The 14,571-nt window shown below is 41.1% G+C and overlaps 1 protein-coding gene across 1 annotated transcript; it reads right to left on the minus strand.

Moving 5' to 3' along the window:
• Nucleotides 1-2,361: 2,361 nt before the first annotated feature.
• LOC147322259 (serine/threonine-protein kinase H1-like) lies at nt 2,362-14,126 on the minus strand. Its single transcript, XM_086305035.1, has 3 exons — nt 13,545-14,126; nt 12,102-12,810; nt 2,362-2,763 (listed from the first exon to the last, which is right to left on the minus strand). The coding sequence occupies exons 1-3, from the start codon at nt 13,823-13,825 to the stop codon at nt 2,362-2,364; spliced, it is 1,392 nt and encodes a 463-aa protein (XP_086161161.1). The 5' UTR covers nt 13,826-14,126.
• Between the last annotated feature and the right edge of the window lie 445 nt (nt 14,127-14,571).

Here is a 14,571-nt window from a genome sequence, read left to right on the forward strand (position 1 = left end):
GACAGCAGTAAATATGTATAGAAATTTCCTCGAGATCAAGCGGCTCTCACTGCCCACTCTAAACCTACTATAACAGCAAAAACAATGGAATTAGTCAGTGTGCAAAAATGAGCTGGCCAATACAAAGACGTGACAGTTAGTTTGCTTTCCCGTCTTAAAGATAAAGGATTAAACAAAAAGACCACTTTCCACTATTGCTGACTTCGATTTGGTTTAATTCAATTCAAATTTCTTTATCAGCCCGTGAATGGAATTTTATTTGCAGAGTTTGAAACAGAAATCCATAACAAATCAGCTCATTCTCAAGCGTTCTGTCAAACTTTGCAAACAGTTCAGGGGAAAAAAAGGCAAAGAAAATGAAGTTTTCTCATAATATATGAAGCGATATGGTTCTAAGAGCAAAAAGTTACTGACTCATTTTAAAGCAAAATATAGAAAAGGCATCAAAGGACAGAGAAAGAAGACCACGCAGTGTTGGCTCAGGTCTTTTAAGGAGATTTTCTTTGCCCACCACCATCCTACTTGTATGCTGTTCTCTGTGTTTTTTTCCCTTTTACTTCCAACCGGCAGCTCTTCTGTTCTGCCCAAAGGGACATTGATCTCGGGTCACTGAGTATGGGCAGCCTTTGAGAGGCGAGTGTTAAGTGTCTGTGCTCCCTGCTGAAGAAATAATACACAGACCTCTTCCAAATTACATCATAGTGTACATTTTTACAGCTTGGTAAAGCATCTTCTTTGCTGTATTGGTGAGAATGGAGCTGGGTGGTTTTTCCAAGTTGAACTTGTATTTCAGTGGCAACCTTAAGGTCCATTTATTAGCACTTTCTAAAGATTCCAGCTGCATCCCACGGCCATCTCTAAAGTTTCATTATCAAGAGCAAAAATGATGTGACCTTGAAGTTAATTTTGCCTGACTGGTGTTTGGCCAAGATAGTTCAAGCTGATACTAAACAGCTTGTAGTATTTGTCAGCCGAAGGCCACGAGAAGGGATTGAGAGCATAGCATGGAACATCTTAGCATTTTGTTAAAGATATTTAAAAAAGCTAACAGTGTTATGACATTTTTGACCATGTGAATAATATGAACAAATTGTGTTTTATTCTGTTACAAGAAACCACTGCCATTGGGGTGCGCCAGGGAGCCCACTGGTTGCCATTGTTTTGGCAGGGTGTGCGTGTCAAATCAAAGGATTTCACACTGAAACGATTAATGTGTTTTGCTTCACTAGTTAGTGGTTTGAGTGTTGTGGCTAATGTGTATATGTGCATCAGTGGTTTTGAAAATAATCTAGATTTTTTTTTTTTTACAACCATGGACTTGAATATTAAACTTTAATATACAAACTGTCTCGTCTCTCTTGTGCTGTCTTTTTATTGCGCTCTCTTACACTTACAACTCTTACAATTGTCAGAAACAGTTTGAATCCATAGACAGTCCAAGCATTAGTTTTAAAAGATTTAACAACAAAAGGAAAATCCACCAATATCTGGTGGATTTTCCTTTTGTTGTTAAATCTTTTAAAACGTAATGTCTGATAAATAACACTGGATTTCACTGGCAATTATATTTGGCATCACGCTTGCATTTTAATCCAGCCTTTCCACGCCTTTCCCCTCCTGTAACATATTTGCATTTCAATTTAAAACTTCTCACTGGAAAATAACACATATTCTTAAGAAGGCTCTTTGCTGTTGTTTACAGCTCACACAAAGTGTGCAGGAGAAGATGCAGCTCTTTATCCCAGGGCTTCGTTTTAACGTGATAGAGGCCTGCCACTGTATATATATGGGTTGTGCTTTCAGTGTTTCCACAGGACTGTGGGTGCTCCTATGTAGGAGGAATGAAAACAAAGGGAAAGACAAGAGCGCTGTCATACTTCCTTCTTTTTCCTCAAAATATGCTGTGTGGTGATGGGGGAGTTTAAATAATAAAAAAAATAGATCAAAGAGGAAACAGCAATATTTTATCATCCTGGCTATGATTACCTCCCATTGCTCAAATGATAAATTTTTAGGTTTTTAGAATGAACCTCTTCACAGGCAGGTGATGTTGTGACTCATAATGATCTAAATGAGACCTTGAATCCATTAGTCTGAGCAGTGTGAATAACCAGGGGCTGGAGATTTTGTGGAGGTGGACAGCTCTGTCTCTGTATTGGCCAGAACCTCAGAATCAAAGGATATTCACCCACAAGAAACTAATGGAAGATGGAAATGAGCCTTTAGGGGAACCTGGGTTATTACTCTGGTAGAAAAACCTGACTTCAATCCAGAAAACTTTCTTGTCACAACACCTGTCCCAGGCACTTAGGCTCCCTGTGGTTCGTGAGCAGAGCTGGGGCAGCTGGTTCCATCCTTTCATTAGCCTTCTCGTGAATCTAATGCTTTAGTTGGATGATGCTGATGCTCCTTGTGCCCTCTGGCTCGAGGTTGTATGGCTCTCTGAGGCTGAATCAGTCCAGCTGCTCTTCCCTGCTGCTGCTGCTGCTTCGGCTTTGTCTCTGGTGGCATTAGCCTTCCCAGGCTGCTGGCATCAGTGGAGCTTGTGGTGCTGCTGCTGGGGCACCGGGAGGAGCTGCGTGATGCCCGCTGCCTGAGATTCTGCGAAATAGATCTATGGAGGTTCGTCATGGAGGAGTTGGCTGCCGTGGTGACCACCCAGGGGTGGCGGACGGCTTTTTCGGCAGTGAGGCGGGTGGCCGGGTCCAACACTAGCAGGTGCAGAATGAAGTCCTTAGCCAAGTTGGACACTGAAGGCCAAGGCTGTGGATAGAACAAGCAGACTATTAACACTCTCACCCAAGAAGATGACAATTCAGCCTACAAAACCCCTCACACACACACACAGACACCCACAGCGCTCTAATAGCTGGGTATCTAGAAGAGGCGCATGCACAGATTCCGAGCTGCTTCAAAGCGGGATGCAAGATTTCATTCTAACAAAGCAATAAAACTATGATCCCTGAGCTCTGCAGGCCTAACAAGCAGAACTAAACTCAAAAGAAAGCTAAATGTCACTGGGCAAAAGGAAGCAGCAGTCTTGGCTGAATGAATACAAAGACTGGGAGGTAGGACAGCTCTGCTGCATGTGTGGGATTTTTTTGGGTGCACAATAAAGGCAGCAAAGATGAGCTTCAGTGGAATCCATTGCAAATCATCCGCCTTGTCATGACCCAAGCTGACATTAAAGAGTGCTTTGAAATCGGCAAAGCCATCTTTGCAGGGTGAGAGAAGACATCAGAATCCTTATCATAATTCAAATTCATTAAATTATTCATCACAGCCTTGGTTCTTAGTCAGGGAATCAACTTTCTAGAGGCCTGCCTCGGGAAAGTGATGACCTTTGTGCTTCCATCAAATTTTAAATAAAAATATTATTGATACAGATTTTCAACTAGATTGATCTGGAATCAAAGCAAAAAGAAAAACAGGCAACTGGTTAATGTTGAATGGTCATAATCATTATCACAATTTTACAAAAATCCTTGATTACAATTAAACTAAGAAAACATACATATAAATATATTCAAAACAATAAAAACTTGACATAATAAAGCAATACTGTAAGTAAAAATGACAACAAAAGGTCGCTGTGCTTGATGTGACCAAGAAGTTTCACATTTAAAAGAAATTAACTTCTCTAATTGTACAAATTTCAGATGGTTCCACTTGTCTGGCTTTTAGCAAATTAAATCCATTTTTTTTTCTAATGTTGGCATTAAGAGACAGTTTTCATCTTAGAACCTGGTCCAGTGCAATACTGATTTATAGTTTCACATATATGTGAAGCCAGAGATTTGCCAAAACTCACTTATATGTTTTATTTAAAGCACAGTTTGTCATCCAGCCAAGCACATTTTTTTTATTTTTTAATGAGAGGATATTTTCAGTATGAGAGTTTTCAGTATGTGTCCTGCTGAAAGTAGTGATGTTTACTTCTAAAGGCAGCATTTAGATCTGAGTTTAAATAAATTTAGGATTGAATTGTAGGAGTACAGTACCACTTGGGCCACAAAAGGAACTATCGTCTATGAAAAAGTATTATTTAAAGATAGAGATGAATTGTAGTCCTTCTAAATTTTGACACTTTTAAAAAAATGGCAACTAAAAGAGGTCCTAAAACAGAACCCTGTGGTACACCTTTGTTAACACTTATGTAACTAGAGTAATTAGAAAACAAATTGCATGATTTTTCCATCAAATTTGGTGATTTCAATTATTACTGAGTAGTATTGAACACAATGAAAAGATCCCTTTCTTAATCTCTGTTCTCTATTTCCATATTCAGCACAGTGCGCTCAAATATTTCTGTGGCATGTTTGTCTGAGGACTGAAAAAGCTAAACGCAGTGAAATCAGAGTGTAAAACTCTCTGCTTCTTTGCTCAACCTTGCTCAGACTAAATCTCACTCTTTAGGGAGGTCTAGCTCTCCATTTTAATCCTGAAATACATTTCTCTCTCCTTTTTTTGTCTCTGGCGGAGTAATGACAATTAATCAAGCATGAAATTGACAATCGCGAGACTGTTGCCGGTGAGAGGAATTCAAAGAAGTGGGGGACTTTCTTATTCTCACAGTGTAGTGACTGGGGGTGGGGTGGGGAGTGTGAGTGTATAAGCACAGCACAGGGTGCTGAGCTGCCAGCAGAACGAGTCATAAAAAAAAGAAAAGATTCTCAGTCAAACTTTCTTCTCACACTGTTGTTATTTCACACCTGAGAGGCAGGCAGAGTGACACCGTTTGATTGAGCTCCCACGACTAACAAGTCTGACTTTCCCCTTTATCTGGCACTGGTGGTGATTTGGCGAGGCCTCTTATTACCTTGCCATGAAATACACACTTGATAGCAGCTGTGGCTAGCAGATGCCTTTTGTCCTTGATCTGAAATAACGGGAATACATACGTTTAGTGCCTGATGGCAATGTATGAGAAAAAAGCTGGAATTATGCAGTAAAAGTCTTTGATGCTGCTGTTGAGAGGTATCAAAAGTTTCCCTTCCTCCTGTACACTTAAAGAAGAAGAGACATAACTGAGTTGCCTCCTTGGAACCGAGCCTCCTTCAGGAAGTTTATCTCTCCCCCTTATTTTGAACATTTTTCACGTCAAAATACACAAAGGCTTTATTGCGTTTAGAGGAAGGGGGCGAGAGCTAGTGTTATACATCACTGCTGAGCTGAGAGCTAGCCAACGAGGGGAGAGAAAGAGAGAGGAGGGAGATGAGTGGAGTGCAGATACGGTATAAGCAGTGGAAAAACCTACAGGGCTTGGCTTATTGAGCAACATCTTGTTAGAGTGAATGAGAAGCTCCAGTGACTGTGTTTGCGCCACGCTACATCTTTACCTGACAAAGCTGTAATTGCAACAAATGAAGAAAACGCTAGAAGCTTGGATTGCGCTAATGTGATCAGGAGGATAACGCACTTTTGAGTAATGAGTGTTACCGGCTCAGCTCAGGCCCGCAACAAACAAAGGACAACCGGGTTCAATTTCCTGATCAGTTTATCTAATTGAACATGTAGTGGGTTGTGGACGTGTCAGGTGTCAGTGGTGCATGGTAAATGTTTGCAGGGTGCTGGACAGGGAGAAGCAGAAGATGCCCAGAGAGTGGACTAAAAGAGCAGGCGTTATACCCTTTGTTACTCTCACCTCTCAGGTGCAACCATCAAGGCTCCTGCTGGGAGTAAAAAGGGAGAAGCAGCAAGAGCAGATCACATGAAGCACTCCACGAGTGTCTGTCTCACAATTTACTGCAATCTGATTCACCTGGCAGCCTTCCCCGAGCAAGAAAGCCAAGGTAAATATGCTTCATCATAATAAGTCCAAATAGAGAAGGTGGCCTGTTGCTAATTCAGGTGAAAGTACCAGCTAACCCACAGTAATCAAAATATCAATACTCGGATGCAGGAGAGAGTGGGCTGTCATGTACAATATACTGTGGCCAAGTGGAGGCTGGGGCTGTTCACATGGTGCTCACTAGGGGGCAGACTGGCCTAACCATTACCCCATTTGGCCTCCTGCTTGGAGATGTAGACATTTGGGCTGGGTCAGGAAAGTGTGGCTTCCATAACACAGCGGCAGAATGCAGAGGAGGTTACCAGGCTACCTGGACAGAACTAATGCGAGGACTGCTGCTTTACATGCAAAAGACTGCCACACATTCACGCTCGCAGGCACACAAACAAAATACAGTCACACAGATGAGATGTCCCCGATTATGTGCAAAGGAAATTATTTGTCTTATACAGAGAGAAGGGACTAAGTGATAAGGCGTTCAAAGCCCTTGAGGCTACATCCGTTCCTTCTTCTGTCCTGCTTGTCCTCTGCCCCCTCCTCTTTTCCTCACTCGCATCCTCCCTCACTCCCGTGCCATCAACCCCCGGCTCCCCCTCTTCCTCACGCTCACTACTGAGCAAACACATCAGCGTGAGTTTGCACTACAGGTCCTCAGGCGAGGAGCTGCTGCACCTGTGAGTGGAGCGTGCATGGCACGTATGAATGTACCGTTTGTGTGTCTGCTGCTAGTGCAATAAAAGAAGGGGTGGGGGCTGCCGGTGAGACAAAGGGACTCAATTCGTGGGAAGGTGCCAGCGGCCTTCTGCATTTCCGATTCAGTCTCACCTTCGCCTCTCTCCTCAAACCTCCCCCATCCCACTCACATTTTCACGCAAAATTACACACATGCATGTGCCCAAAGTCCCCGTTCAGCCTGAATAAAAACAAAAGGTTGCTGATACATTTGGAAAAATGTTTGTAATTGCAGCCCCTGTGTATTAATTTACATAGTGAGGAAGAGGAGAAAAAACAGTTATGTCCATCTGTACCTGAAGTTAATCCTTTTTGCTACACTGCATCATTGAATACATATTTATACATGGTCTCCGATGACTGCAGTCTGCTGTAAATGCTTAAAAAAACCCCATGTGTTAATGCATGTGGTTATACAGAAATATGCTAACTTACTTAACATGGCTTTGGGCTGGGTAGAGTGAAACTTTTAGGCTTAAAAGTAATAACTCATTCCTGTAACACTGTAAATGCAAACAATACCCTCACTTATATTGAGTTATCTGCATTGAGTTTTTGCTTTAGAGTACAGCCTTGCATACTTGTTTGATTTAATAATTTGATCTGGTTTCATCGTCTGCACTGTTAATATTTAACTTTAAACCCTTAAGTTAGCAGCGCAGGGATTTTTGTTTCAGTAATTTTGCAGTCTTGTGGTGATTGAGATTCTTGTTTTGATTAGTGCTCCTGGTCAGTGGTGTTGTTAGGGTTTGTGGACCTGTTATTGCGCAGCGCATGGGGAACAGAAATGTAACAAAAGTGGGATTTTTTTAGTTCTCTTTTCTTTTTAAATGATAAAATTTGCTAAACCTAGGTTGTCCAAAGTGCATTTAATTCAAACTGAAATTCTTTTAGTTCATGTGAATTATCCTCATTAGTACTAAACACTCAAAATATTATTATTCACCCTTATTAAGCAGATACGCATATTTTACGAGGCAGCAAGTCTACATAATTTTTATGCATTTATTTATTTATTTTTTGTAAAGCCCATTAAACAAATTTGTGTTGCCGTAACACTTCATAATGCAAAAGGGGCTGATACGCTGGATAGGTAACAAAAATCTAATAAATGTACCGGGCTTGCTCTAATACAGCACTGCAGGTTTTCAATAAATTAATAGCAGCGGGTATTTGGGTTTTAAACCATATCTAGATTTACCAGATGGTTTCCACTGTTTAATATTATCACTTGTTGTGTCAAATTGTACTAATTTACTGCATCTCTGCCATCTTGTTGAAGCAGAATGTGCACTGCCAGCAAATGTCTTCAAAGGCTGTCTTGCCATGCTGACTGCATCTGTGATCATACCAACTTTATTTTTACTCCTTTTTTTCCTATTGACCACAGAAATCGAGTTAATTATGTCTTCATTCCTTTCGACTGCTTTACTTTCAGTGTCTCGCTATGGCATTTGCTTTGTTTGCACTGTTACGCCATACTGGGACACTTGATTGGAACGAGCCATTGTTCATGTTATTGGCAACACCTGCTCTCCAGTCTCTGTGGAGGTGAAAATGCACAGATTGGATTGACATCCAATCACATTCACTTGTAACATCTCAAGTCAAGAAGATATCACTCCAGGCAAACCACCCCTGTCATTCAGTAGTAGTACGCCGTAAGACACTGAGGATCCAGTCAGTCAGTGTTCCCCTTCTTGCTGCGAAAAGCACATTTTTTGGGAAGGGGGCAAAGTCCAATAGTCACTTTGTTTAATTGGTGGACATATCATTCCAACTGATGCGCTTCAAGTCAAGTTTAGTATGTGAAAGAAATTCCTGAGGCACCCAAAGAGAGGAACCCTTCTTAATGACATGAGGAGCCCTTGTGATGACAGACGTCCACGTTTTGTGGGTACTTGTCAACCTTCACTACATTATTATCACAGCGTGCGCGCTTAACTGTGTTGTCACTCTGCTGGAGAGGGTGGATACTCGCACATGACAGAGAATAAGTGCCTTGTCAACATGGAAATGTGATTGATGGCTGATCTATCAAGCCCTGGACTGTTACTCAGCCATGTATGATGTCTTTATAATACGACCATATGAATTTACAGATTGATGCCTTGACTGCATCTCACTGAGATGTGAGAGACTGAGCGTACGGTTCTATAAATGTTGCTTTTAGCTTTAATGTCAAGACTTTTTCCTCACTAGCGTGGCCTACATATGTGCTATGTCAAAAACCACCGTGAAAAACATAAAATAAGCTCTTGCATGAAGTTTAGAAGGATTTTGCATTATTGTTCAGCTGGTGGTCAGTGCAGCGGTAAACACAGGGATAATAGTCCAGGGCCTATGTAAGGGAGCCTCTTGTATGCCAGACTAAAATGTCAGACTGCATCCCTAAGAATCGAGCCAGGCTTAAAGCCCAGTGAATAATCCAGCGTTGTGTGTAATCAGCGTGAAAGAACAAGCCCGAACTCACTACTGAGCTTGACTGAATAGGCTTTTAAAAACACCCACTTCAGTTATATGATATAGGGAAGTGGGGAGAAAATCACGCAAGGCCCCATTTCCCACCATTTCAAAGCATTCTCAAAGAACCAAACCAAGCGAGGAACTCAAAGACATCACAACAAACTTTCACATTTTCTTTCATGTGCTTTGCAATATTGCAGAAGAAGACATGAAAACAAGGAGAGGTTCACCTTGTTACCACACCAGTACTGCAATGTGCTGAGCTGACTTTTTTTTCCTACTTATGTCAGGCAAGGATGGAAGGATGGTGCCATTTCTGGTAGTTCTAAAAGCGCAGTGATTAAGGTATGAATTATTATTGTGTGGTGAGTAGATGTAATGACCATATGTGAAGAAATGTTTTGCATAATTTCAGAGCATGCACGTCATAAATAATGCCAGATTATACTATAGGGAGAAGACCAGATGTCAAAATGAAAATCAGGGATTTAGTTAAAACTACATTTTTTTCAATGATTATGCTGGAAGCAGATGCACTTCAGTGGGTGAGGCCACAGCTGGCCAAAGAGTTGAAAATGAACAAAGACGCATTTCTAATAGATGCTCAAGGTTACCTTGACAGTTTTCTCCAGCTTCCTTCTGTTTTCAAGATTAAGATTTAATGCCTTATGCCAAAACAAACTGGGTTTTTCCCTAACAAAAGTAAAGTTGGTATTTAAAAAGAGAGCGCAATGGCAAGATTGCTTGTAAGAGGTGGAAACTTGGAGATTTTTGCAACTGAGCCTCCTGCATATGCATTCCTGGCAGTTTCTTTCTCAAGGCATAAAATATAGAAAGAGGAATATTTAAATCAAGCATGAAAACTCATGCAGGTGCAGGATTATCATAGCCTGCACGATCAGATTTGAAGTGAAATAGCTGAAGAACTGAGAGAACAAAGGGATGACGGCATGGACTTTGAACCCTATCTTGAAAACAATCGTGCCTCAGATAGAGATCAAACACAGTCAAATTAAACTGTTAAAATTTCAGGACCATGGACAGCGCTCACAGTTTTCACCATAATCTCATGAGTTGTCCTCTAACACGACCTGCACGGATTGTCAGACACAGACACACACACACACACACACACACACAAGATTCCCCATGAAATCTGCAAAAAAATGCGTTGCACATGTTGACGGTAAAGAAATAAACTTTTGTTAATCAGGCATTTCCTGAAGTGATCTAAGTTGTTTTAATAGAAGAGCGCAACGGAACCAATGTCAAAAAATATTTGCACGGTTTGCAGTCCCACATTAGAGCCTGTCAGTTACTGAAGAATGTTTTCATTATAATGATTCTCTGCCACATTAGATTTAACATATATATGTATGACCTAAATTTAAATGCTTTTCTGGTTGCAATTAACAAGCTGTGCCTGTCCTGTTAGGAAATTACCTGAATCTCATCACTCAGTTTGCGATCATGGTCCAAACTGAATGGCTCCTGGGAGATTGGGCATGTTATATTGAAATAAACCGACTGTTTAGAAACCAGTGCAACATGTAGATCACAAATAAAAGTTACCACAGCACTATTTGGGAAGTATAAAAGAAGTATAAAACTTGATCATAATTTTGCATTCCATAAACCAAGCAATCACTGTGCTAGCAACAAGCTACAGCACGTTAACAGTTACTTTAAACAGACAGTTTCGCTGAGTGTTGCTAGAGTTCAGCATATGAATACCACTCTCAGTGGGGGAAAAGTCACCTCACAATATAAAATGCAAAGAAAACACATTTAACTGTATAAAAATATGATTTCAGTATGGAATTATTTTAGCACTCTACCTAGTTAGCTGCTAAAAGGCTAATATTAGCTATGTGCTAGCAACCTATACTGGCTTGACCTAAGGCACTTCGAAACATATTGATGTTAATAATACTTTAGCTTTTAAATCATCCACATTCTACACCGACACAAGTGACATGGTTTAGGTTAATTTGGATACTTATCAGTAAGTCGGCCTACAGATTTTCAGGATCCTACTGTGTTAGGTTTTGTATTGTTGATTGTCATTTATGCTTAGAAATATTTAACCATATATGCTTAGAGGTGTATAATCATTTGTAGATTGAAAGAATGTCTCATCCTAGGAGGTCTGTAACAACTCTGAGTAGCATGAAGGGGGAGGGCGTTCACTCCTCTACAGAGTGTTCTGGCATAGATCACACACCTCCTAGGAGAGGTCGTATTTTCTCTTTGTTGATATATGTCATAGCAAACATATGTATATCTCTTTAAGTATAAGAGCCTTTTGTTCAGATGGACCCGCTAGACTCCTGGCACCAGCGTTTGGGGAGTCTTCACAGGGTCACATCTTGACCTCACACACACACACACACATACAACACACACACACACACACATACACAGTATTCTTTGTTCACATGTATACCTATGTAAGATGTTATATGTTAATGACCCTATGCATATTCATGTAACCACAATAAAAGGAGTGCTATGGGGAACCTGGCTGAGAGTCTGACGGAGGTCAAGTGGGGGAACGACGCTTGACCCCAGGCAGGTCTCCCTCATGCATGAGTAACATGAAGAACTTTGCCTACTTCGGGTCTTGCTTGCTGTGTAATTATATTGTCCTCAACGTTCCAGCGAATAGGTTCAAGCTACAAACCTATCATACTGTTTTCCATTTTCACCTGGTCCTTACGGCTGATATCCACTTGTTTGTCATTAAAGGGTATGTTTTTCAGTTCAGCCTGTAAATTACATCTGTGGGCTACTTTTCCTGCTCATAGTGTCTCTAACAACATTTTGTGTATTTTTCATTTCATGATTAGCAGAAAAACATCAACAAACAGGCACATTTACCCACCAAAAAATTAATAAAAAGACAAAAATTCTTCTTGAATCTGCTGTGGGTCGCACTTAAATCCAATCTGTCTTCATATTTCCTTTATTCTGGTCAAAGAGTTTTAGCAGTAGCACAACGTGCTTATGGTGCAAAATTTTCTCATTTAGTTTATTAAATCCTCTAGAACCTCTATTTGCTATCCAAAATTACTTACTAAACATAACTGAACAAAAAGTCCAGTAAACTTACATTTCCACGGAAGCTATATTTTCCTCTCACAATGGATCTGTAGAGCCGTGTGCGGCTGTCATCCTCAAACGGCACAGTTCCACTCAGCAAAATGTAGGCAATTACCCCTAAAGCCCACATGTCCACTGCACAGGAATAGGGTCTCCTCAGCAACATTTCAGGAGCCATGTACTCAGGGGTTCCACAAGTGGTCCTCAAAGACCACGACTCTCCAGTTTCCTCGTTGCCTCGTTCAGAAATCTCACACCTGGTGAGTGTGCTGGCAAAAGCAGACAATCCAAAGTCGGTCACCAACAATCTGGAGTCTGCTCCGGGGTGGTAGTACAGAAGATTCTCAGGCTTCAAGTCTCTGTGGGTGATTCCCAGGCTGTGCAGGTATACCAATGCAGCCAGTATCATCTGGATGGCCTGGGTAGCATCTCGCTCAGTGAAGTGGCCCCTGCTGACAACACGGTCCAAAAGTTCCCCTCCTGTCGCCAGTTCCAGTACCATGTAAACACGCTGTGGAAACTGGAACACCTCAACCAGCTGAATGACATTAGCATGGCTCACCCTCTGCAGCACTGCTAGTTCAGAATCACACACCTCACGACCCTCTGGGGCCTCTACCTCCATCATTTTTATGGCAAAGGGCTGGCGAGTTGCCCTGTGCTCCACACGCACAACACGACTGAAGCTTCCACGACCAATCAGGGCTTTGATGTCATACCTGACAGGGCAGAAGGGGAATGGTGACTCATTACAGCATAACTATCTCATGATACACTGCTGCAAAGCACTAAATGTCTCTCCCTGCAGCTGCAGTCCTGATGTATGGGAATATATGTTTTGCACTATGCTATACAGCATGCAAAGTCGATCAAACCAATATGTATGATCCTGATTTAGATCGCCAATAAACAAGGCAATACTTTATGCAAGCTTTGAATTATGGGATGATGAGCAATACACATGTTTCCCCTTAAAAAGGAATCAGTTTTGTTCCTTTAATTGTTTCTAGGCCTTTATCTGACAAGTACAGGAAGGCGGTGTTTCCGGCATTAAAACCCCCAAGGATCTCAAATGACTGTCTACCATTATTGCAGGATGTTGGGTTGGAAAGAATGAGAAAGACGAATGTTAAAAGGCTCCTATGAGCACCGCAAATGCAGGCTTTTCCACTTATGTTTGGCTGTAAATTGCTATTGCCAAATAATGTACTGGCCTCAAGATTAGTGGATAAAAGCCAATCTATCAGTTGCCACTTTCCTGGATTTTGAGGGGCCTAAATTTCAACCATCCACCATGTTATATTTGATTCTTGATTTTTTTTTTTCCAGTACAAGATTGGCAGATTTAAATATCATGGATGTACAAAATACAATTTCCAGCAAGCATAGCATGAAAAATACTGTCTGCTTTAAAAACTCTGAAGAAATAATTATTCAAACTGTGAACACTTACCGTGCTGTGACGCGTGGCTCAAACTTGTCCTTATACCTGGGAACCTTGTTCCATTCTTGTCTTTGTTTGATTTGCTGTTTGCTGCTTGGTCCTAGGTGAGGATTATCAACACTGGCAGAAAACCATGGATTTTTTTGCTTCTTCTTTTGTTTCTTTGGCTCATCATCATCCTCATGTCCTTTACTGAAAGCTACTAGTGACTGCACCACACTTACATAGCTTTTCTTAGATGCCTCAGGCAGCACCTTACTGTTCCCACAACCCATTTCTAAGACCAACATTTACTATGGAGCGAGCCGAGATTCCCCTTCATCTGCTGTGAACTGAAAGTGGCCTGAAAAAAAGAAAAAGAAAACCCAAACAAACCCAACTACCTGCTTGAGGTGTGTACACAGCAACAGTAAAGCTCCACCTTCCCACTAAGTTTGAATTTGTCAGGTGTGTGAAGTGATCCTTTCAGTCACTTGTGGTAAAAATGTCACGTAAACAGCAGTTGTTTTGAAGCTATTGTCACTCCTTGCAGATTGTTGCTATACTGCCACAGTAGCAGGAAAAGGAGTCAGGACTCCTGTCACTAGGCAACATAACACTGTAACCAAGAAAAAACAAAAAAGTGGAAAAAAAGAGAACAAATTCTTCTCCAAATTAAACATATAACTAAATAAATAGTCTTTCTACATGCAGATATGTGAGTGCCGGGAGTCAAATATTGCTGATGAGGCATTTCTTTTGATTTAAAATAAATTTAGCATGGGAGTCTAAGGAGATCCAGCCTCAGGTGGCAGATGTGGCAAGCAGGTTTCTCCTTGCTTGTTGGTCACAATAGTTGTGACTAACAAGTCCTAAATCATGCCTTGATTTGCAACATGTTTTACTCTGTGGGATCATTTAAAAGCTATCTTTTGAACATAGACATCTAAAGAACTGAAAGTCCTTTTAAAGCAAAGGAGTCGCCTCCTGCTGGATTAACTTTGGGGTTATTTCCATTTAAAAGAATATCTTATATGTATGTATATATGTATGTATG

Source organism: Aulonocara sp. 'chitande type north' Nkhata Bay, linkage group LG9 (assembly GCF_057382095.1).
Source record: "Aulonocara sp. 'chitande type north' Nkhata Bay isolate Kocher_YH1m ecotype deep benthic linkage group LG9, A_spYH_male_GT1.1, whole genome shotgun sequence".
NCBI classification, from domain to species: Eukaryota; Metazoa; Chordata; class Actinopteri; order Cichliformes; family Cichlidae; genus Aulonocara; species Aulonocara sp. 'chitande type north' Nkhata Bay.

What these genes read in the sequence shown, in the direction of transcription:
- LOC147322259 (XM_086305035.1), bottom strand. Translation starts at nt 13,825, where the DNA reads ATGTTGGTCTTAGAAATGGGTTGTGGGAACAGTAAGGTGCTGCCTGAG. An exon ending in GAGCCACGCGTCACAGCACG is followed by an intron (nt 12,811 to 13,544) that starts GTAAGTGTTCAC and finishes CTGCCCTGTCAG; the next exon opens with GTATGACATCAAAGCCCTGA. An exon ending in AATATAGCTTCCGTGGAAAT is followed by an intron (nt 2,764 to 12,101) that starts GTAAGTTTACTG and finishes TTCTATCCACAG; the next exon opens with CCTTGGCCTTCAGTGTCCAA.